The following is a 25,852-nucleotide window of genomic DNA, read 5'->3' on the forward strand; positions in this document are numbered from 1 at the left end:
GAGCGAGGGTGGATGGATGCTTGCTTAACATCAACCACAATGTTTGCACTTATTATGTTATTTATTTTTATTGAATTGTTTTTATTTTTGTTTGCTTGCTTTTAGCCATAAGCGAATTAATTCTCAGCGAAATTTTCCAACATGAAAGTTTAGCCGACCAGCCAACACAATGACACTAGAAATGACAAATCTCGTTGCGAAAGCGTAAATAGTTGATTGACTGATAGCAACTTTTCGCTGGCAAAAGATTATTTATATTTACACATTTGCACGTTCTGTTAACACTTTTTGTTTTGCTGGGAAACGTGATGAATGATTGCTTTCGGGATATTATCGCCTGCAGCTGATCGATGAACGTAATTGGCGCGCGGCGGCACTTTTAATCAACTTATTAATTCTCCAATGTGGATTTTATTGATAATTTCATAACACTTCACGCGAAAAGAAAGAAAACTTACAGTTATATAAAACACACAACTGATGTTCACCGGGACAGTGATATGCGACCGATGGTGATCTATGCGCCACAGACATTGATTAAACAATAACAAGCAACACTTGACAGCTCTGAATTTCGACAATTATTTATGTCACCGTGCCATTGGGTTGCTGGATCAATTTGTGAAACGAATTTGAATGATATTGAACGCGCTTTGCGCTGCAACAGTTGTGCGCAAGGACTGCTGAATCGATCAACCAGTCACTGGACGACCGCACAAGTTCGCTGGCGGCATGGAAATAACACTTCAACCGTATTTAAAGCTTGCCTAAGAAGTGTTGAATATATAAATTTTTCAACAACAATACAACAACACATAGTGTAGAATAATATAAAAAGCATAAATAAGAATAAGATCAATGGGAGCAGCAACAGCTGTGGTAAAGCGGCCGAATGAACCACAGCACACTGTATATGCATACATACTTACAGATACACATACACACTAGATGTTCATGCGAGTGTGGCTCAAGCTTTGCCATACAGAACGCTTAATCATGCCGCGTACATGCGAACATATGGAAGAGACATAAAGCGTCTTCTTCGATGACGTCGACGGCGCAGTCGCCTGTGACGTAGTCATAATGATGCGGTAATGAATTGCTGTTAAGAACAAAATCGTGTTATTATTATTATTGTGTCAGAATTATTATAATTAATCTTAGCTGCAGATAGTTGCATTTCTCGACATCCGCCACTACACTTTAGGGTGGTCTCAAAATACAGCGAGAAACGTTTTCATTAGACTTCATAAACTTCTACTGATGTTAGTCTTCGATATCAAAACTAAATGTTGGATCTAAACGAAGGTGATTGAGACGTACTGCACAGGGGGCAATTTAGTTTGCATGATGATGACTCTATTATGGACTAAAACGTATAAGTGATAATTTTGACTATAGCAATGGCGATATTGGGAAAATTCAAGTAAGTGTTTAGTTGCTTAAGTTTTCAAAGCGTATTATAGTCTAAATTCAACACCCTTAGTTCTCGAATCGGTGTCAAAATTTGTATTTATTATATTAGATTCAGTTTTAACTGCTTGGGTGGTGAAAGATTCTTTAACAGCCACCTTAAAATAGTATAATATGCATACATAGTACGAGCACTATGTTAATGCGTTCGAATTGCTTATCAGCGCTTTATCGCCAATCCCAACAGCGCCCAAAATTTATATATAATTATGACAATTTTTGTGCACTTCGTGTTAAATTTATATTCGTTTCACTTCGAATACCACAGTTTTCCAGGGAAACCATATTTCAAAAGCAATGAATTAAGAATCTCATGAAAGTAATGCTTTGGCCAATGACGGTTCTGTAACTCCTGTTGCTGTGGTAAATGTTGTTGTAGTCTGTGTTAGTTAGAAAGTGACATACGTTTTTTAAACAAATATTTAAAAGACAAGTTATTGAAATTTTTTAAACTTCTTACTGTAGCGTATTCCAGCCATTACTTTTGCTGGCTTATTCGTAAAATTCTTGCTATTGCTTTTTACATTAGATCAAGACCAAAAGCGCCACATACAGAATGGGCATTCGGTGGTGAAACTAATTGTTATGTGCATAACCCCAATTGTATATACTTATATGTACCTCATGTTAAGAATATGGACAACACGAGCCTATTACCGAGTAATGGTGTACTAATTACGCTGACGTGCCGCAAATGTAGTTAATGAAGCGAATTTGTATTTTGTACACAATTTGCCTCTAATGCGTGAAACCGTTAAAAAAGCAATTATTTTCATTGGTGGTTATAGCTTATCAGACTGAAGAACATTGTGCGCTTTAAAAATAAAGTAATGTCAATATATAAATATGCCGATTCCAATTTGTAATGTAATAATTTGCTATTGTTGTTGCATGTGCTAATTAAACCAAATATATTCTTGATTAGTTAAGCTGTTTGTTTGCTTCAATTACTCTTGTTTGCTTAGTTTGTTTGAGACAACATATCAACGAAAAGCTTCGAGACTCTCAAAGTTAAGAATTGATGTGACACCATGTGCTGTCCACTTCTTTTACCATAAGCCCATACACACCCAGCACAGCGTTTATTTTATTTTTTCTTCCATCACTTATTGAAATGTTTTTCTCTTGATTTCTCAATTGTTTTTTTCTTTTTCGCAGCTTCCTCATCGTTCCCACAATCATTTTTAACTGCCTGCATGATCGCTGATCGCCTGCACTATATCATTCATATTCGTAGGTTTGTAGCAATGTACATGTGTAGAAGCCACTCGATCAATCTGCGAGCCAGTGAAGCGCTCAGCCATGCGTTTTCAATTTCGTAGATCACAGCCATATTTTCAGCTACATAATCCACTGTCATTGTAAGTGGCCCTATGGCCAATTATGCTAGGGTCTCTTTTTATTTTGAAACTCAGATATGTAAGGTTTTTGTTATTTTTCCTAACAAATTTTTTGTTTGTAACCTTGTGAATTAGTTGCAGAAGATACGCAGCAGCTGCCGGAAATCATCAACTGCTTTGCTTATAGGCATTTGTAAGTACAATTCGTCCAGCCCAACGTCAAATCACATCACATCAACATAAATTACCAGACATCACATCACAACGTCGGACCGCATGGCGACATAACGGATCTGAACACTTTAGTTTGCATACATACACATACAGATATGTAAGCTCTGTTAGTTTGTTTTCAGTCCTTACTTTTTTCGTGTTCTTCTACACATTTTTTACTTCATTCTTACTTAATTTTTATTGACCAAACTGGCCACTGATCCTCTTTTTCGTTTTTATTATTTAAATCTTATTCTTATATTTTTGTTTCTTTTGCTGTAAACTTTGCCTCAGCACCTCTTGGCTTATTCTTTTATTGCATTTACATTTGACACGAAACATCGAGCTTTTACACACTGCTGCCTTATAAATCGAAATATTTTCACATATTTCCGAATAAATAAATTTAATTTTTGAAATTAAATTTATTATATTTTTGTGCAGATGTTTCTCATCTTCCTTAGTAAGTAAGCCGATGTTTATATTTAGTTTATTCCAGCTTTTTTATACAGCTTTTTTGACTGTGAAACGGCCTGTGAGGATGTAATGAATGTAACTGATGACTTTAAATTATTTTCAAAATATTATTGGAGTACTTGTGATCACAAATACTTTGGAGTAATTGTAGTATCGGAATGTTGCAAGGTATTACTTGTATTATATTATATTATGTTTATTTTATGTTTTGCGACCGTACAATCGAATGTGATGTGACCTGCACTGTGATGTGATGCTATGCGATGCGATATCGTGTGATGTGACTTAATATCTTTTGTACAGTTATTGGTCAATGGGAAGTTTTTTAATTTAACCCTAAAAAAATATATTTACGAACGATTGTTATACAGAAACATATATTCGCTGACATATGGTAAAATACCTTATAGTAAAAATTGAAGATCCAGAAATATGATGTAAGTCAAGTTGTGTCGTATCATTTGCGCATCGTGCACATTTGATATTGTTATATCAATAATTTCTCGTTTCGTTTAAATGTTTGTTGAAACTACTATTATTTATAATATTGCGTCTTTGTTTTATTACCATTATTTCATTTTTGTTGCTATTGTTGATTTTCTTATACCCTCGAGGCCTGGCGCAACAGCAGCAGAAATAGGTAAGTCTTAAGTACACACGCCGACTTGAAGTACTGAGCGGTGTTGATCGCAATTTTAGTTGGCGTAGTGGCCTGCTTTCGATGAGTGACAAGTATCGATAAAACCAAGGTTCGTCAAATCCTAACATAAATAACTTAAATTTCTAATTCTTACTAAAATAATTTTGTGAATCGTGGTCGATTTTTAGCATTTTTTTACGAGAACGACCAGTCGTGGAAACAGACTCTTACAGGAAAATCTTCTCGTTGTATAGATTGTATATTAGCCTATTAATTATGCCACTGCAATTAATACTTTATGGATTGTCAAATTGTAAATGAAACGAAAAGTTAAGTATTAAGTAATGCTTTGTATGTACAAGAGGAAAGAAAACAATTCAACAAATTCAGAAAACGGTGGATTGGGTTGTATAGCTTTAATAGCTTTTCTTGCAACATCGTTGACGCTGATTCTGTATAGAAAACTGGTTTTACAGCTATTTTGAATTTGACCCAATTTCTGTCACATGAGCAGTAATATAGTTTTTAAAAATGTTTGACAAGCAATTAACGATTGCGTTGATCCACAACACTTACAGTGAGTGAAAAATGTGGGTACAATAAACGTGTAACTACAAGTATGTGTAAGTTCAAACCTACAAGAAATGAGGAGATATGAGTAATAAATGTACCTTAGAAATATACTAAAAAAAATTTAAAAAGTAATAGTTGTCTCCGATTCGCCAAGCGTTACTCTCCAGCGAATCGAACAAAATATACCAGATGCTCAATCAAACGGGAAGCACTTGTGGCGCAACCTTGTGCTAACATGTCTTCTGTGGCACATATTTTTATGAAGTAATTTAGTAAAGAAATTAATTTTTCACGTTGAAAACCGTTGCCTTAACCCTTTATTTTTGTTTTCCAGAAACTACTAACATTGTTTTTAAGCCTTAAGTTTTAAAAATGCAGGAAAAACAAAAAATTGTTATTTTCATTTGTCATTCGAACCATTCACAATAGTAAACTGATATAATATAAGCATACCAAAACTTGGTAACATTGAAGATAGCGGCTATACCAATTTAATGAGGTATCCGCATACTCTCTTGCACGAATTCAAGCCGATAACTTTGTTGTTGCTTTTACATGTAATTTTTTTTTGGCAAGAGAGCAGAAGCGAGCAGAAAAATGGCGTATCGAAGACAGCTAATATATGAAATAAATATTCGCTCGCTCCAAAATAATGCTTGACCTTGCTTTTCGCATAGTTCATTTCCATACTACTTAGAAGTAAATATACAAATATTTATAGATCGAGAAATCATATATACTCGGGCTCGTACAATTTCGGCGTGTGTAAGAATTTGTTTATATAAATTACTTGAATTCCACTGATTTGTTTATAAATTAAACTAATCATGCAATAGTTTGGAATTCCTCTAGATTTGTTTGTTTTGTTTCGGCTATTCTGTTCTTTTTTTACTTTTTCGACACACTTTCGTTTTGAACTTTATTCAACAATAAATTAATCGTTTTAAGTACCTGCCTAGTACTATACTTTTCAGCAGTCAGATATTTTGCCGCCACCTTAGTCAGCTTGGCAACTTGCGTGCACTTATACCTATACACCTACATGTATTTACTATTCAGGTATTCTTTTATTTACCACGCTAATTGAATAAACATTTTAAGTCCAATACCATTGAGTGACTCATGCACTGTCGTATACCAGCTACATAATTTATAGTTTAATATTAGTGTAGGTATATTAACAAAACAAAATGAAAATATATAATAAAGATCATAATTAGATCAAACTCCAATGAAACCATTTAAATTTATCTTTTTAATCCCTTGAGTTGAATAATTGAAGTTCTGTAGTTTATGTTGAAACATTTTAACTAACTAAAAACCCTTCCAAGTTATCAAAAATTAGATTCGATATAATTAGATTCAGCAAAATGGCAAATGGAAAGACAGATTTATTGTTCAGTGAAGAAAACCACGAAGCAAAGACACTTACTTACAAATATCAAGTGAGAAGAATCCCAACTACTTCAAATAACCTATAACTAACCTTTAAAAAGAAAGACAATAACTGTTCAGAACTGACTGTGGATATATGCCACCATATCCGCTAATTTACTGGCCATCACTTGGCATCTTCTAAATTGTATTCATACTAAAAGGCTGTTGGGTGATCTCTTCAAGATTAGTTACTACACTTTATGATAAGGGTGCCAACGTTGTTAATGTAATGTCAATACTAAGTTCAATAATGGGTTACCAATAATATTTTAATATGATTTTACATGCATGCAGACTTGTCAATACATTTCGAATTTGTCAAAATGAAATCTTAAGACTGGTAATGACCCACATTTATTAGCATTTAATGCCTAAAGACTTATTGCGAATATTTATGCGCAGACGAATGAAAAATGCGAATACGACAATAACCATAAGCTATGCAATAATTACAGCAATAGCTACACATTGTTGCGGGTCAGTATAACAAGAGGTGGCGAGTGGGTACTCTTTATGTAGACAGCAAAGGAAAGAAACAGAAACAGAAACAGCAACAGAGACCCACACACGCGAACACGCTTTTGTATATTGAACTGGTATTTATTGGTAATTACACACTATGATAAACATCTGTTAGCGCTGAAGCGAAAGCGGTGTGAAGCTGGACAAGTGTGCAGACACTTGGAAGAGTTGGTTAATAATTGTTAATAATTTTCAAGCAAAACGAAAAATGCAAATAATTTTAGATTATTTAATTGACCGCGAAAAAGTATATTAGTATGGATTATACGTTTAGGAAATCAAAACAAAATAAGAAATATTTGTTAAGTGGTAACACATGCTCAAACATATTTTGTATGCTTTATGAAATAACCCAACTGATATAGTGAATTATACAATCGCAAGAGATTTGATTAAAACCGTTAAGGGGTGCAGACTTACATTGATATAGTTTGGCAATATAAAAGCTTGCTGCAAGTCTAGGTAAATCATGCCACCCTGGCAATAAACGGCGAGGCGACTCTTTTACTAATAGAACAAAAAAGACGTTAACTTCGTTGCACCGAAGCTATAATGTCCTTTATAAATAAAATTGTTTTCCTTATATGAACTTGGTTCTGATCGATCAGTTTGTTAGCTATACCCTATAGTGGTCCGATATCGGCGGTTCCTACAAATGAGCAGCTTTCAAGATCGATACCTCAAAAATTTTGGGTGACTAATTCGTATATATGCAGACAGATGGACAGATAGACGAACATCGCCAAACCAACTTAAGTAGTCACGCTGACCATTTATACACATGTATGATTTATTGGGCCTCCGATGATTTCTTCTGGGTGTTGGAGCAAATATTTCGTTCGTTTGTTACTTTCCGACAGCTTGCAAATCTTCTTTTTAATTGCAATTAACTGCGGTTTGAAAGTGAAAAGGCGGGCAAATGTTTATGCGAAAGATAAGTTGTTCATATACATTGTTTATACCATGGAAGCCGCACAAAACTCAGCGGTCAGTGAGCGCACAGTTGCGGTAGATTCCACTTCAAAGGTAAATACCAAAGCAAGGCCAAATAAATAAACATATGTATATGCCTATATAAAGTTCGTATATATACATACATATTTCTATAGTATTTTTCGTATAATATTTTGTACATGTTTGCATGTTTTAGGGATATATGCTTCTATAAATTTCATAGGTATGTATTGTTTTATGCACTCAACAATTCACTTAAGAACACATACCTCCACATACTCGTACACACCTTAATAGCTGGTAAGCTGGTACTTTATTATTAAAACGAAAAAATACTTCAATCATATGTACTTTACATGAGAAATTTTTTTAGAATCTAAGCTACCATAGATAAACGATAAATGCACGAATACCAACTCATTTTTATTTTTTATACTTAAACCAAATTTTTATGAGCACTTCCTTTGAACTAAAAAGGAATATTTAACAACTTTTATGTTTAAAAATTAATTATCGTGTTTAGGAAAAAGACCTGCAAGAGGCAGCGCCGATACAGTTAAATCCATTTAATCCATTCCGATAAGAATGCAACTTTCATAGTTAGTCGAATATACTATATCTATTTATTGTTTAACTTTCAGTACCTTTTCCTATTCAAATCGAAATCGAAATCGAATTCCCGTCGGTGATGAACACATGAACTAAGTTCTTAATATAAATAAGTAAAGTTAACTCGCTACTATACAGATCAATAGGCGCGTGGATATTTATTAGGGGTGTCAGCCATCACTCAAGGTGCCTTTCTATTGGATATGCTCTAGTATTTTTCAAAACAAAAAACCAAAAACAAAAAACAACAAAATTTTTTTTTTGACAAAAGTTATTTAAGCGAAATTGTACAGATGTGGAATTTTTTCGAAAATGTGGTATATGTTCATTGACTTAAGGTGAAGGACCGCTAACGTAAGAAATAAGTAAACATCTTAGATTTACTAGCGTAGTCCTCTGTAGGTTAGGGTAAATGTAAATATTTTGACAAGAAACTGTAATGATGTGTTATTTAGGATGCTTTAAGTATCATCGACTTGAAATTTGTTTATTTTAGTCACAAATTATCTTTTTATGATACTTACACCATTTCGCAATCAACTAAAGCGTTGTTAAACATTTTATGGTGAATTCTTACAGAAAAAAAACTTCTCAATTCCAGAAGTTTATTTTAAAAGACAAATTACTTTTTGAGTTTTTTTTTTTTCGTTTATTCATAGTTTGTAAATTAACAAATTTTAATGACTCTGTAAAGAAGTAAAGAAAACAAAACCTCCGATCAACATAAACGTTTATGCCCCCTCCTTTTACTCCCTAATCTGCAATATCTAGATTGAAGTTGACTCATACAGGTACCGAGTTCAATTGCCCTGACAAGTGTAAACATTAATCGAACGCAAGTTTTGCCCACGAGCGTACTTGTGGTATAAGGAACCCTTATTTGAGCGAAGTCTGGCAGATGGTAAAAGTGAAAGATATCTTCACAAACAATACAAATATTATACTTATTAAGTATAACATTCATCATATTTTATATCGACGATTTTTATCGATACATCGTTTCGACAAATTACTTTTTGAGTTTTTTTTTTTCGTTTATTCATAGTTTGTAAATTAACAAATTTTAATGACTCTGTAAAGAAGTAAAGAAAACAAAACCTCCGATCAACATAAACGTTTAAGCCCCCTCCTTTTACTCCCTAATCTGCAATATCTAGATTGAAGTTGACTCATACAGGTACCGAGTTCAATTGCCCTGACAAGTGTAAACATTAATCGAACGCAAGTTTTGCCCACGAGCGTACTTGTGGTATAAGGAACCCTTATTTGAGCGAAGTCTGGCAGATGGTAAAAGTGAAAGATATCTTCACAAACAATACAAATATTATACTTATTAAGTATAACATTCATCATATTTTATATCGACGATTTTTATCGATACATCGTTTGTGTATTGCTCATTCAAATGTCATAGTAAATTTCAGTTCTCGGAAAAACCTAAAGTAATGAAACATTGAAAATATGAAACATATTCGCAGAAAATGTCCCTTAGTGTCCTACTGCATAGCTCATTAGTGCTCGCTGATTATTAAGCACTTACTCACACATTAATGACATTTCTTTGTTTTTGTTTTAAAATGATATTGACTTATAGCGCCACTGGATTCCCTGAATTAATTAAAAAATAAATCCAATAAACAATAATGACTTTTTTATATGCAATCTGGACATTTAGTCTAAATTAAATGTTTCCATTGAAGGCAAGCGTATATGTCATCAATATTTTTGTCACTTTCGTAATCAGCAAACCATTTTCATCGCGATGACGTATGCAGTGAGCAATTGTGTTTTAGTATTTTATTATCTAAGTAATTGCAAAAGTCACAGCTTCAGAAATGCTAAATCATTTGTCACTTTCAACCGATGAGCGGCTTATGGCGTTATTATTAGTGAAAAAAATCATTAAAAATTTATGGTTTTGAATATCCAAATAAATATTCCTAAAACTAAAAAATGTTGCGCTGTCAAAAAAGTTATAAAAATACCAACCGGTGCGTCCTATGGGTTCGAACATAAGCAAAATTACTTATAGGCCATGAAGAACATGTCTGTAGCAACCAAATCGAAACTTTTAACATTTAAATAAATGTGCTTAGTTACAGACAGGTCGTATGCAAAGCATTTGTAATTTATGTGCAAACATCAAAAACCAAAAGACCGCAAAGGTGGCAACTTTGATTTAAAAAACAACTGCAGTGAATATATTTAGCACAAAACTCATAAATATGCAACATATATTTTTATGAATATAAATGAGCAATTGGTGAACATATTTATAAATGCTGCTGGATCAAAGAAATATATCTTATCGCTTATGAATACGTAAATATTGAACGATGTAAAGAAAGATAAAGCAACAATCGAATGTATTGAGTGTGCTGAGCGTGGCACTTGGCGTACAAAAATACTCAAAACTCAGGACGAAATTCGAATGAAAACTAACTTCAAATTAATTATTTACGCTTTTTTGTCTTAATTTTTTCTTCGGTTTAACAAAAAGTGTGACCGTTTGTTGTAGTTTATATCGTTGTTGCTGGTTGAGAGCAAACTCGTTCTGGATGCAAATTATTCAGGCTTTATGACAAAATTATGCTGCCATCTAGCCACTATTTTTCGATTATTATTTTTATTTTTTAATATATTTTCCATATTTCATATTCTGCTTGCCTATCTGTGTCATTCCTTGGCCTTTGAAAGCTAAACGCTGCCAGCATCTACGACACATCTTCAAAAAATCGTGTACGAACTACTGATAACCACGTTCAATACCAACTCAAAATCAAAAATAAAAACAAAGAATTTAAGTAATAACAACTGAAATTAAAAGGAAAACCAACAACAAATAAACAATAAAATTTGTGACCGACAAAGTATCAAAATAACAACAACACGCATAATATTATACTTAAATCTTTTGTTAATAAATTGCACGCTAATTTATTGAGTGTCATTCATGTTGGCCGCCTGTTGCGAGCGTGTCTGCTTATCTTCACAGTGCCACACCTCTTTGTAGCTGTAGCTTTTCGTGTTGTTTGCCTCCAACAACTGGATTCATGCTACTAACATTACTACTGCCTAATTATCATTGTTATTATTATTTAATACACACACATTATGTCATTAACATTGTTATTATGTTAAGTTGTTACTGCATGTGTATGTATGTATGTATTCATTGTTGCTGGTTGTTTAATTATTGTAATGTCGCTTAAAAGCGCGTTTGCTAATTTCATACGAACAACTTATTAATAAAAACATTTACGAATAGTTTTTTTTTCAAAAAGGAGTTTATGGCAATGAATTTGACAGCTAGTGGAGCGTATTCAACGAAAATTATACAAATGGGCAGCTGTTAAAAGGTAAAGACTTATAATATTTTACTGGAGACTGCACATGATAGCCGAGCATTGACGACTAAGCTAACTTTGACAAAAAGTAAATATTAAATTAAAACATAGCTTAACGTGGATTTCGTGACTGAGCATCACTGTCTGATAAAGAGGAGGAAATGCCAAGCTTTGACGCACCCTAAATATTTGACTTACATTGCATACGTTTTAATCAGGTTAGTTAGGTACATAACTATCAAAGTTTAGCCAAAGAAAGTGGCTGATCTCGTCTTCGTGATTACTTCAACCGTTTTTAATATTAGTCAATGTGTAACGAATTTCATTTCCCACACTTTTGTCTAACTTTTCTTAATTTGACTCTTTTCTGATATTTTAATTTGAACGAGGCGGAGGCGATGTAGTAAAAGCCGGGGGTGATTACTTGGTGCTGTTTCTTAGCTGCGTCTTTGCCATGCCAAGCAGCTTCTATTTTTGCAACGGTTTATTTAATTTTTCTTTGTTCAAGAATAAGTACAAATATTTTAAAACAACACTAATAAAAAATCAGGGAATAATTTTTGGGTGTTAAACACCGCATAAAAATTAATTAATTTCTTTCTCACAGAGAAACCGAGTATTTTTGTAAAACTTGCGTTCAGAATATACATATGTATATACTTGTATGTATTTATATAAACAGATTGCATAACCATAACTGCTTTGGGCTATGTATATTTTGTATATGCAAGCAATTTTGTTGTATCTGCTAAACTGCTATTAAAAATTTGCGAAAAAGTGCTTTTGTATTATTTCTTTAAAATTCTCTTTTGGGTCTTATATTCTTTTCTTTTCTTTTCTTTTCTTTCCATTTGTTCTTTTGCCATAAATCTACTTAAATGAAAATTAATCTCACGTTGATTTGCTTCATGCCAAAATTTTTTTTTACACATTCTTAAAAACGAACGAAAGTCATCAATCTTATTGTTGGATAAAAAAAAACACAACGCCATTTTTTCTTTAAAAGATTTAATTTTTCCATTTGCTTACATTTTTTAATGGCCATTTAAAAAGTGTTCTTGCAAAGAATTTCTCTTCGAAAATTTTGCTTTTTCACTTTATTATCACTTAAAATAATGGCAAGCAAATAAAAGTCCCTACAATTGAAATGGATTAGTCAATTAAATTTATGTGCTTGAAAAATCGAAAGATTGCTCTTTGTCAGCTGTGAAGAATTGACCTTAGAGTCCCCGGTGGGCCAAAAAAAATGATTTGAAATGTAGAAGAGATGAGTCACACTTTTAAAAAGTTGTGGTTATCGAGGTCGTCAGAGACTTCAAAGCAAAGGTAAAAAATTTATACACGTGACTGGCCAACGAAGCTCTCTGTTTCAGGACAAGAAAACTCAAGCATGAATATTGAGAGACCTCAGAAAAATAACACTGGTTTCGACCGACACTGAACACTAGTTTAAGATCTCTAAAAAAAAATGGTCACATTTTTAATTTTTTTTTTAATTTTTTTATTTTTGTCTTTTTCGTTGGTTTTTGACGCTAGATATCTTGTAAAAGCTTAACTCAATCGAAAAATTATAGACATTTTTGTAGAGCAAAACATTTCCTACAGAACTATGAGCTTTGTAATTTATATTGATTTTTTTTCATTGAGTTAAAAAATTCAAAAGAAAGAAACAAATTTGACTGCAAATAGTCAAACTTCTACCATAAATTTCTTTTAAATGCTTAGGTTTACGAAAAAATCGTATGAGACCATTTTGTAGAGTATTCAATTTTCTACAAAATCTGGAAATATGGATAGTTGGAGCGAGATAGGTATTTTTCTATCTGATAATAAGAAAAAATATCAAACTTTAAGGCGAAGGTCTTTGCCGATACAATTAAGAGCTCATACTTGGAGAGATGGTTGTAAAGGTATCTAAGGACCTATTTTTCAGAGTATCAAAAGAAAAACAAATATTCGGTTGTTTTGGCCCACCTTCACCTACATATCACCATGACCCCCACTGCACAAAAGTTCTACGAGACGATTTAATTTGCATAAAAGGCTTCGATTTATTCAGACGCTTGGAGAATTAAATATAAACCTACATTGAGGCTAGACGTATGTACCATATAAATATATATATATATCACTATGACCTCCTAAAGATAGCATATGTACCGTATGCGTTTACATCTGTATGTATGCATACTTTTTTGCATTCCAGATGACAGCAGCCGTCAGCGTCGAAGACAAAGACGTAAGCAAAAGAGTACACATAGAGACGGTATAACAACAAGTTTAAACACATTTTCAAAAAGCGAAAAAGATATAAAACAAAGAAAATATATGTAAAAAACAAAAAGGGCAACTAATGAGTAAGCGACTGGTTGAATGGCTGACGGATTTACTGGGTTAACTGTGGTCACGCGGTTGTTCCTTTTTTATTTCTCATTTCCTTTTTTTTTTTTTGCAGAACTCTGAGACTTGTTAAACAGCTGACGCAAAGGCTGTCAGCAAGAATTTCGACAGAATATGTAAATATGAACATATCCCAAACATTTAATTTTCAGAATTTGCTGAGCAAGTATAAGACCGTACTATAACTTTATAAATTTTAATATTTACAATTATGGGGGTATAAAAACTTACTAAACAAGAATTAATTACAATATTAAAATAAAAATAGAGAAATATTTCTATCAGGTACACAGATGTTAACACTATGCAATTATACCGGTTCGATTTTACTTTATACTGTCCATGTAGAGAACTTCACACTATCTACCTAAGAAAATAAACTGTCTTCATTTAGTAAAACGCATATTTTGATCATTGCAATTAGAAAATTATATTTAGGAAACTATTTTATCTAATATTAGTATTTTCTCTATAACTCTTAAGTACGCTTTCTGCCTCAAAACAGAGTATTGTTCTTCGATTACTACACTACTTATTTATTTGTGGTTGTTTTTTAAATAATAAGAACCAATTATTAAAGCAGGATTCAAGCTGAAACTCAATTCTATAAGTTCTCCAATTAGAATTAAAATAGTCAAAATAATATTTCGTATTCATTTGCACTTTCTTATAAGCGCACACAGCGCTTGAAAATAAATCTCAGAATAATCAAAGAGAGAGAACAACGCCCTAAAAAATATGAATGAATACAGAAATTTGGTAGAGAGATAAGAATGTATGAAATGCATAAGCGTACAAGTTTATATAAGCAATACAAAAGTCTACAATTGCTGGTTTACATCGTTAGATTATTTATAGAGCTTCAAGTGGATTGCAGACTGTCACATATGTATGCCAACGTTTAGCCGAATACCGAAGATATGTTTAATCATTAGCGAAATACAATATATGAGGGATACGTATACGACAGGGTGTGCCGCCATACAGACGTAGCTGCATAACAACGAGCGACACCGCCGACGACACCAGAACTCGCGCTTGCGACGTGCTTAGCATAAGATAAATATTAAGAGGGCATATGTTTGTACATACATATGTGCATGTACTTTATGGTATGGCTGAGCTTGCTGGAAATTGTAATAAATAAATTGAAAAATTATTCTGGCTTATTTAATGTATTCATTTTCACCATAAACGTTTGGTAATAAAATTAGCAAATCGTGTTGTCGTCATACTTAAATGTTTGGTAGAATGCTTAGTGTTTTTTGTTACTTAGCGGGAAATAAAAGAGGGGACGGAATGTTTGCGGTTATGAGTTTGTATAATAAAACTTCATGTTCAAAATTGTTAGTTTTTTGAGATAATTTATAAAGTTATTTAATTATTCGTCACACGTCATTAATTTTTAGCTGAGCTAAAACAACAAACATTTACTTGAATACAAACTATTAACAAAACAGTCCATAGAACGAAAAGAATTTACGATGAGACTGCAATTAGGAAATAAAGACAGCAACTACTCCGCAATGCATTATGATTTATGAATTTGAAGACAAGCATGCTTTTTGAAATATAATCATCGGGAAAACTTCCTCATCACTTTTTATGCATCCAGTATACAATATATATAATAATATATTGTAAATTTAAATTTTCTATTAGAGAAAATATTATATATTAGTTTCAAAAAACCAACCACTCTAATAATAACAAAAAAGCAACAGTTGGTTATAAATAGTACAATAAAAAGTGAAAATAACATCAAGTTCAAAGCCAGAGAAACAACTAATAGTATAGTAGGGTTGACTTGCTAAAAGCAAACTATTCATTTGAAGTGAGTGAAATGTTTAAAAAAAATATGGAAAAAAAATCATGAGCTAACACTAAATAAAAATATACTTCAAACTAAATATTCAAGTTTCTCGCAATTGCAGTTTTTATAAAAACTAACTCTAACCAAATTGAAAAAAAATCAATGCAAAATAGTACGACGAAATAAAACAAAGCATATTTTATAATTACACTTGTACGGAAACATAACCCCTAATTTGATATGAAAATTAATGTGTCTGTACTTATTTAGTTTTTTTTTTATTTTTGTGCGGAAATCTTAAAATAATATATTCAAAGTGCACACATAAATTCTTTAAAGCAAAATTCATGAATGTTTTATGGCGAAAAATCATTAGTGGCGACTTACATTTAATTAAGTGCCGAATAAATTGATACAAAAGACGCATGTGCAGCAAACTGTCGGCGACTCGACACAGATGTTAACCACTTTGGCAACGCCAACGCTGATGAGCATTTAAAGTCTAAAAATGAATTAACATTGATTAATCTAAACTGTAGTGGGTGGATTAAGTCGACTCCCACACAGAAAGGCAACGGAATAAAATTTATTAATAATTTATAAAACTTAATATTAAGACAAAATTTTAACAATATCAATTTTATTTTTATATTTTTTATCATAGCGATATGTATGATATACAACTTACAATAAAGTAGTTTATATCGTAAGTAATGCTCTCGCTTCTTTGTAGCGCTACTCCGATATGTTTTCAGCCTTAAGGCATGTTTGGAAATCGGATTCTGAGAGATCTTGGTGGCACTAACGCCCAATAATTACCATTAAATAATGATGATGCTTTACCAAACCGAAGTATTCTTTACTTAAAGTAGCGTTACGCAACATTTTAAAGTTTTATAAAAATATTAGGTTTTAGAACATTCCATCGAATATTTCAAAACTCCGACCAAATTCAATATTTCCAACAATTACCAGCAGCACAAACAACAGGAACAAACATACATATGTATGCTGAACCAATTAAAACCAATAACAACAACAACATTGCTATCATACAAAGCCATTATGCATGCTATCTCGTATATTTTGCATATTGAAAACCTTTTAAATAAAGTAACAGTTAAGTCAACAACAACGAAAAAGTACAAAAACAATAACAATGACAACCGACAAGTGTTCATAAATAATGCAAATCAAGCGAATACTCGTACAAATGAACAGCACAAAAATTAAAAGCTGAACAAAAACTTAGAAACACATTAAGGCATACAATTAAATTGTGTGTGTGTGTGTTTGTGCGTATACCGGCAATAACATTTGCTAAACTAACTAAACTAACAAACAGTAAAAATAAAGCAACAGACAGCAATTGTAATGCTAATCATTCGCCACGTGGCGGCGGCGACAGCACTTTTTTCTTTAATACTGCACTTTTTTACTTTTTTAACATAGAGGAATCAATATAAACAAAATTTTTGTTGATTCGAAAAAGAATATAGTAAAATAATTACTTTACCTAACCCTATCAGTTGGTTATATCGGAGTATCACACACGCATTTTGGTCTGGGGCTACCTTCATTATATATAATATAATTATATCTGCCACCATGAGTTCGTATCGATGTAGTGTTGAGCTTATGATTATATATATACATATATTATTATATATTCACATATGAATATAGTAGGTTTTTTTGGGGCCCTCAACGGGTTAGGGGTATCAGTGTCCTCACACTTGGGGTCAATTCGTCACGCCATACACACGATCTACACTACCGCAGTTAGCTTTATATATACGTCCTTATGTTCATTCTCGTACATATGCACACGCTCTAAAATTCGTTTATTATCACCTAAAGTTTAATATTTTCAGATTTATGGATATTTCGGTATAGCAGAGTGCATAAAATGAAAATAAAAGCGTAAAACCGAAAAAATAAAACATTTCAGAATAAACAAATAAAATAGGGAAATCTTAATTGAGCACAAACGAATACTTTCAAGTCCAACGCACATTATAACAATTTTTCCTATTTTCAAATAAATTATGTTTTGGAATTTTTTGAAGCCGTCTAGCTTGCGTCTTTTTAGAATGTCATTTTTGCTAGTTGCCAACTCTGCATTGAGTGTAACCGTTCTTAATCGCCTTTTCTTGGAGAGTGAAATCCCGAAAAACAACCGTAAGTATATACAGATGAACAACATATGGTTATCCACTAGAATGGGGTTTCGATATCTCTGTTGCTCCTTTCATATATAAAGATTTTGGCAACCAAAGAGTAGATAATTGAAACCAACTAGTATAACATTGATGGTTGATTTATGGGTATAAAAATTGCAAAAACTAATCGAATCAAATTAAATGGCTTTTAAACAATACGTCGCGTGTATAAAGAGGTTCAAAACAACAATAAAATCACAAAAACAATATCAATAACATGAGAAGATGGGCTAAAAGTATTGAAAATAAATATTGCCAGCATGGGCGGCGAATCCACATATAATATATACATGGTATAGGTATATAAAGCTTTTTTGAAGTAAATACAAAATTTACACTGAACTACAAAAGAAGCATACTGATAAATACTTTTTTAGGTACTCAATGTGCGAGGTTAAACCAAGAGCACCACCTCATGGTACTCGCTAATCGGTAGAAATTATAATTCGAACTTAATTACTTAATCGTTTGAAAAATATTCAGATATTTAAAACACAGATACAGGCGGAAGGTTATTATGAAAAATTTGAAACGACTACCTTACCTGTTTCTCGACCAGTGGACGCGTGTAGATGAACTCCTTGCGCGGTGAATACAACTCAGGCGGATAGCCTTTAAAGGAATACCGCAACACACTTTCATCCGCTGACTCACCCGTGGTGAGCGTCTCTATGGTGCAACCTCCCGTAGTGGCATAGTCCGTGAATGCAACAGATTGATACAACGGTTCACCGATACTGTACGCAGGACAGGTAGAGGTGGTTGACGAATAAATAGACGCATTGGAGGCGCTCAGCTTCAAAGAGCTCGAATTATGCTGGGTGCTGTAGCGCGGTTGCAATTTCTGCTGTTGTTGTTGACGCTGTTGTCGCAGCAGCCTAAATGTTGCGTGCGAATTACACCGATGGCTGCGACTCAACTGATGCACATGACTATCGTAGGAGGCAAATGAAGTGGTGTAGTCGAGTTGCGAACGAGGCATTTCCTCGTTGCTATTCAATACCTCTGCATCGGCGGTATCGAAGTCATAGTCAGTATAGTCAGTGTCATTGTCATCAAAAATGACACCCTCAACTGTTTCGCACATGCACTGCGCGTCATTGTTGTTGTACGTTGCGTTATTGCAGGCGTTGGCAGTTGCAACGCTTTCGGCAGTATTCACTTTCCCAATGTCAGTGTCTACGTCAGCTGCTGCAGCTGCGAGCAACCGCTCACACTCCGCAGCAACAGCCGCAATGGCAGTGACATCGCCATCAGCGTCATACCAATCACTAGCGCTTTGCTTGTACGAAACATCTCCAGCCGCCATGCCGGCTGGCAACGCCTCCTCGCTGACACTTTGAGCCGGGTGAACGGGCGCTGGTGGGGTCTCTGCTGAAACAGCGGTGCTGCGTTCGGGCGTTGTTGTCATAACGGTCGCGCCACTCCTATTACTATTAATTTCACTATCGTTATTATTATTGTTGTTGTTGTTGTTAACAGTCATCATGCCCATTTTCGGCGAACACTTAATTGACTCAACTATAGTGGCTTGCGAATTTCAGCTTCCTACATACAGTAAGTATATGCTTTTAATTAAATTTATTTGAATTTTATTTATTTCCAAGCCTTTGCGCTAAATGTGAAATTCGGAGGAAAGGTAATGCAAAAAATTGCTAAAATTTAAAACACAGTGAATATTGGAAAAACAAAGCGCTTGAAAAGCATAGACACTTAATTGAATTCGGGCGATTGCACGCGGCATGACGACGTTTTAGTTGCGACGCGCGGGCGCAGGATGGTACGTTTCCCACCGCTCTGCGTTTATTTGCCTTCACAAATGTCACGTTTCAACGAAATTATAGCGTTTTTCGTTTTTCGCTATTAGCTAACTTTTTAGCGTGCCGCTTGCCGCTTGGCTCTTTGCGTACTTTCGTTTTTTATGTTCTATCTGCCGTTCTACTCACTGCCAGTAGGTTTTTTACTTAGCCTTTTTGCAATGACCACACACACACACACAAAACGTGGACGCCACCGAAACACTTTGTGCCCACCACAAATGCTACCTCAACACAACCCGCACCACCTCTTAGCACCGTTATCAGACTCCAACTACTTGGCTCCTGAAAGCCCCTACAATTTAAAATTTGCACATGTGGTTGTAAGTCAGCTTGATTGAATGACTCTTGGTTACCACTTGCTTTTTTCACTTTGTGAGTATTTCGCTAACTGTTGCGAGTCATTGCCGTGTGACTACGAGTTTTATTTGCACACACACAACTTGCAATATCGGTGGCGATAAGCGAGTCACAGCAGCAGTTTGTTTGCCAAGCTCAATATTTGTATGCTTTTAATGCGTTTACACACGTTTAACTTGATTACAGATATCAAGTCGTCAGTGGTTATCACACTATCACTAGCTGCGGTAACTCCACTTTTGGGATGACGCAGATAGTGTATTAGCATACTAACACGTGCGCGCGCAAGTGTGTGTTTTAGAATCTGCGCAACCAACGCTGACATGATGTGCTTTGCGCCGTCATTTACCATATCTTACACTTAGTTGGCGGGCTTTTGTTTATTTTTATTTTATCATCAGCTTTTCACATTTCTCAGCTGTTCGTTGGCTTATTTGCTCCCTAGACTTCGCTTAGTATTTTTATATTTTTGCTTTTTCTACTCAAGTTTTATTCTTTTTAGTTTCGCTCATTGTAGTTAATGTTTGCTTAATACTTAAACGTTTTTGTTCTGCGACAATGACTTTGAATCAACATAATTTGCAATGTTTAATCTACTGATAATAACGTTGAACTTACTACATCGCACTCGACTCCGAATAGATAGTGAGATTGGTCCATATACATCTTAGTTAGGCAAATACTTATACATATATACTTGTGCTACATAGAAATTTATGTACTTTTGATTTTTCCATTTGATCATGTGCTCAATTGAGTTCACCAGTAATTTCTCCTAGACCTCAAGATTGATGAATTGCTTCTAATACGATTGCTAAATCACTAAACTCGAGCATAACTGAGAAATCTACGAGTTTCCGAGGGGAAGGAGAATTGTGTGATCGCGGCTTTAATTTTTCGCTTGCAAGTCAGCATCATGATAGATATAGTCAGGTCGCGCTGCAAACCAAAATTTAATTTTTATAACAGCGGTGTTTAACGTTAAACTTCTAACATGAATGATGATCAAGAAAGCTCTCTAATCTAATCCTTAATTAAGTTCCAAAGTAAAACCTGCAGTGTTTGTTCGGTATTCAGTATAAAGTATAATATTATAAAAATCTAATGAAAGTTGAGATTTGATGAACGTTTTTAAACACCACGTAAAAAACTTTCAACTGCTTTACCTTAAGCAATTAATGCCGACTACATTAACTTTAATGAAATATAATATTGGTGACCATTTTGAAATGGTCTAAAATTGCAGCGGTCGTGTATTGTAGGCAACAAATGAGCTGCTTTGGCAATAATAAAATAATTTAATTATTTATGTAATTCATTGACACAGTAGCATTCATTTAGCCCTAGTTCCAATATCACTAGTTAGGAAATATATTCTTGCGGAATGTAACTCTTGACGAAAATGAGCTAATTTATTATGCTGTAGGGAAATTGACCATCGAAGCACAAAACATGCAACCTCAAGCACATAACCAGACACAACAACTCTAAAGACAACAACAACACAGTTACAATAGAACAATCGAAATAAAATGAGTGTCAGCAAATTTTTACTCTTTTTTATGCGTATAAGTGTTTTTACTACGAAAATCACTTAAAACTAAAGTCAGAAGTAATTTCAATAAATATCAATCTATTTCGAAGTTTTACATATTTCATTTAACATTTTTATTTTCTAGATATCAAAGCATTGCTTTTATAATTATTTGTTTGTTCAATCGTGATTTGAGTCAATTTTAGTTTTGATTCACAAAATAGACACATTCATGATTCTTATAATATTAAATCCGAAAGATTTTGTTATTTAATATTTCCTGGCTAAAACTCAAATGAAAACACAAATTTGTGTAAACGAGTCTTGAAGGTCACATTATTTGCTTCTAGTTAAAACGGAAGATGAAGTCAAATATAGGGACGAAGGATTTTGAGATAATTAATTCTTATTTTTATTGTCTGTAGTTCGCTATAATTAATATTCTTAAATTTCTCAAAATTCCTTTCAGCTTTTAGTTTCTTTGGCACACTCTGTTAAGCTTTTTATGTTTTAAATGAAATTAATTCTCGACGATTTAATATAGATTTATGACATATTTACTTTGATATTTTATTGAAATTTTATCATATTCAGAACACTGTGCAGCAATAAAAGCAAGCAACGGCAGCAATTCGGGACACAAGAGCAAAGCGGTCAGCAACAGCTTAAAAATTGTGCTACACACTCTAGCCATAAAGCATTTTCAGTAAAAATTTTTATTTATTTGAAAACGATTGCGTTATTTATTGCACTTAATATTCGAAACAAATATTTAATTCAAATGTATTATATTTTCTTTTGTTTTCTTTTCCCTTCGTATTGCACTTCAGCCTTCGATTCATTCGTACTTAATACTTTGCACAACAAACACTATTTTATTATTTCTCTGTCACACACATTTCTCTGAGAATAATTTTAAAATATCGTTGTATAACAATTCGTGATTTCTGTACGCTTTCATTTAAACTCAACTTCTAATTCGCAAATCCAACAGGAAGCGATTGACAGTCGAACGCATAGAATACGTTATTTTTTGCGTACGAACAAATACATATGTATACATATGTATATTTATTGCTGTTGATAAACACTTCACAATTCTTATGAAATAAAACAAACGTTTTGATAGTCAATACATAATATTAAATATATAATTAGTTGAAATAGAACCGAAAAAACGTTGAGGACGCACTCGTTACCGCCACAGCGAACGCTAACCATCTAAAACCAGTACACCGTAGTCTCTGAGGCGCGCCGCGCAAAAAAGTCAACTTTTAAAACTCTCTGGCAGACAGACAACAGACACACAACGTTGTCGTCGCCAAAGCAGCGCCACGCCACGCCGCTAGGCAAGCGAAACGACCGCGCGCGAATCAGCCGCTCACTCTCATCAGCATTGTCGCTGCAGCGCCGTCCACATGCAGCAGCCATGCGGTTGACTTCTATGTAATTTACTATGCTGCTCAGCAACTAGCAAAAGCAACAGCATAAAATAAAGGCAATGGTAGGCGTATGTACATACATGCTATAGCGTCCATAGCTAAGCAAAGAGCCAAAGAGCCAACGGCGAGTGATCCAAACGAACATCCAAATTTTCGAAATATTATTTCTCGCTGCTGTTTTACTGGCCTATTTTGTTTGGCATAAAATTCAACTAAAGAGCTTTAGGACGCATACGCTTCGGCGGCTAGCGGCCAGCTGCCTGCTTAGCTAAACTTTCTGGCTACGCTAATGGACCCGTCACAACACTGTGGCCTTTAATGTACACATTTTAGGGTGTACATGTATGCGTGTAGACAAATGTTTTGTACTCGTGCAATGCCGTGGGGGGTATGACATGGGATTCCAATTTCATTTTCATCTTTTTATACCCGCGCATAGCACAATTCTAACTAAGAGTTGTTTGTAAGAGTCTTGAATAAAGGAAATACAGTATCCTCCGGATAACTTCACTTCAGAAATTGCTAAATTTTTGATTCAATTAACCGATATTCGTTTTTTGCCAGATAATTTTTTTAACGAAAATTTTTGGTGCAAATTACCGCGGGAAGTTAAAGGTATATTGTTTTCAATAACACATATTTTTATTAACCAATTATACGGGGAAATCAATTAAACGGCTGCTGTAATTGGATCTCGTAAGATCTGTATTTTAGACCTTCCACCGGTCATCTGAATAATATATATACTGAGGTATTTCATGTTATGGCAAAAACATTTCCCCTATTTCAGATAGCGGTATTTTTTTAATACCTTTGCTTGCGATTTCAGTTTAGAAACAAAATGTTAAGCGATTGTTATAAAGTGTCTCGGACTTGGCTCTGCCATAGACCTCTCAACCGTCGATAGTATGGAATATAGACCTGATATTTCATATTACAACAGATATTCATAAACATCCTTTTTCATGTGCGCCTTTATAAAAAGTGCGTTTGCGTTCAATTTTAACCTTACTTATTTTTTGTTTAAAATCATACGATTTATCTGTTTGTGTTATTTTCCAGATTATTCAAGAGATTAGCCTAATTTTTCATATGAAAATTAATTCGAGCAATATTTTGCATCTGCATGATTTGTCTGGCACCAGATTTCTTTACCCTTTACCAGTTGTGCGATAATAGATATGCGGCCTTTCCAAGGTCATTCAAACTAAGAATGAAAAATAAATAAATGCATTGGTAAATTCGAAAACGTGCTATCTGTCAACGAATTTATTTCAAAAAATTAATTAGTTTTGAACTTTTAACCCTTCCACGATAACACTGGGCAATCGGTAATTCACTAAAGTCCACATACTCCATATGTGTACATACCATATTTCTAAACCTTTTGCGTTAGACATTCACTCTATCAATATATTGTGGCTCTCCACAGCCAAGCAAAAGAGAATAAATTACCGGAATATTGTGATCACTTCAATGACAATCAGTCAAAGTTTACCTCCCGGGAACATCACACCTGTATGTTAATGTGTATAAGACTTATTATATTTTTAAGTCCCAACAAAATGTTAAAACTGCCGAAGCCAGCATTTTTCAATTTTTACAAGTTTAGTACGACAAAATATTTCACCCAGACATACAATAATACATAAGTACATGAATCAGTTCCAAGCCCACGTTCTTTGCGAACTGGCAAGTCAGCAGATATTCATACCAGCTCACAAACCAGACTTCAAGCATATGTACACTTATGTGTATCGCACCACATGTTTTTGCTGTTATTTTAGTTGAAACACGTGTGAGAGAAGTGAGAGATCACATCGAGAGCATTTCAAGTACGAAAAATTAGCAAAAGTTGATTCAAACGATAATTTTGTTCGCAAATATTTCTAAGCATTCTTATGCTCTGTGATCGACCAAATGTGTCGCTCAATAAATGGCTCTCTTGACCGGCGCTGCGCAGCTCAACGTTCGCACCTATTTTCTTGCTTTAAGCCGCGTTTAATCGGCTTGGCTTTCAAACGGTGTTCTCCACATTCTCCAGCGGCATATTTTCAACATAAACATTTTGATTTTCTGAGCGTATGTGGCGTTGTGGTGCTTCATTCAATTTTCAAACGCGTTCTCACCACAACTTTTCTAAGCCAATAACTTTTTCTCCTCAATATTCCCTTTTGTTTATTGCAATTTTTTAAATTATTTTTTATCATTCAACAGATATTCGCGTGTGGTGCCGCATTTTGTAGTAGGCTTTTGTTCTTTTAATTGTTTTTACTGCCAATCGTATCTGCCGCATTTTGTTGTTATTGTTGTTGTTAGGTCTGGCTTTGTTTGATGACTGTGACTGACTTACAAAGTTGTTTGGTTAGCGAAGCTCGATATCAGCATTTATCATTTTCGGAATATTCAAATCAAAATGTTTTAATTTTAATTTCTCATTCGTGTGAAATCTGCGAGATAATTTCTAAAAGCTGCTCTTTTTACGCTGCATGTGAGCCATGTGTGTGTGTGTAGTAGTAGTAGTAGTGAGTGAGCTTATCAGTCTGTTAAGTAATTTTAGTTAACGTGTTACGTGCGTACATGAATATACATATGTATATGTGTATACGCAATACTATGTATGTACATGCATGAATGTACCAGTGTTGACTTTAACGCCAGGGCATTGGCTTTTAGATG

The 25,852-nt window shown here is 33.9% G+C and overlaps 1 protein-coding gene across 1 annotated transcript in view; it reads right to left on the reverse strand.

The window, feature by feature from the left end:
- The window catches only part of AdamTS-A (ADAM metallopeptidase with thrombospondin type 1 motif A), a 72,601-nt gene extending 52,962 nt beyond the window's left edge, over window positions 1-19,639 (reverse strand). The window contains exon 1 of the mRNA XM_014232330.3: window positions 18,565-19,639. Within this exon, the coding sequence (XP_014087805.3) occupies window positions 18,565-19,515 (951 nt within the window). The 5' untranslated portion in view covers window positions 19,516-19,639. The remainder of the gene's footprint in view (window positions 1-18,564) is intronic.
- Window positions 19,640-25,852: the final 6,213 nt, after the last annotated feature.

Source organism: Bactrocera oleae, chromosome 2, assembly GCF_042242935.1.
Source record: "Bactrocera oleae isolate idBacOlea1 chromosome 2, idBacOlea1, whole genome shotgun sequence".
In the NCBI taxonomy this organism is placed as follows: domain Eukaryota; kingdom Metazoa; phylum Arthropoda; class Insecta; order Diptera; family Tephritidae; genus Bactrocera; species Bactrocera oleae.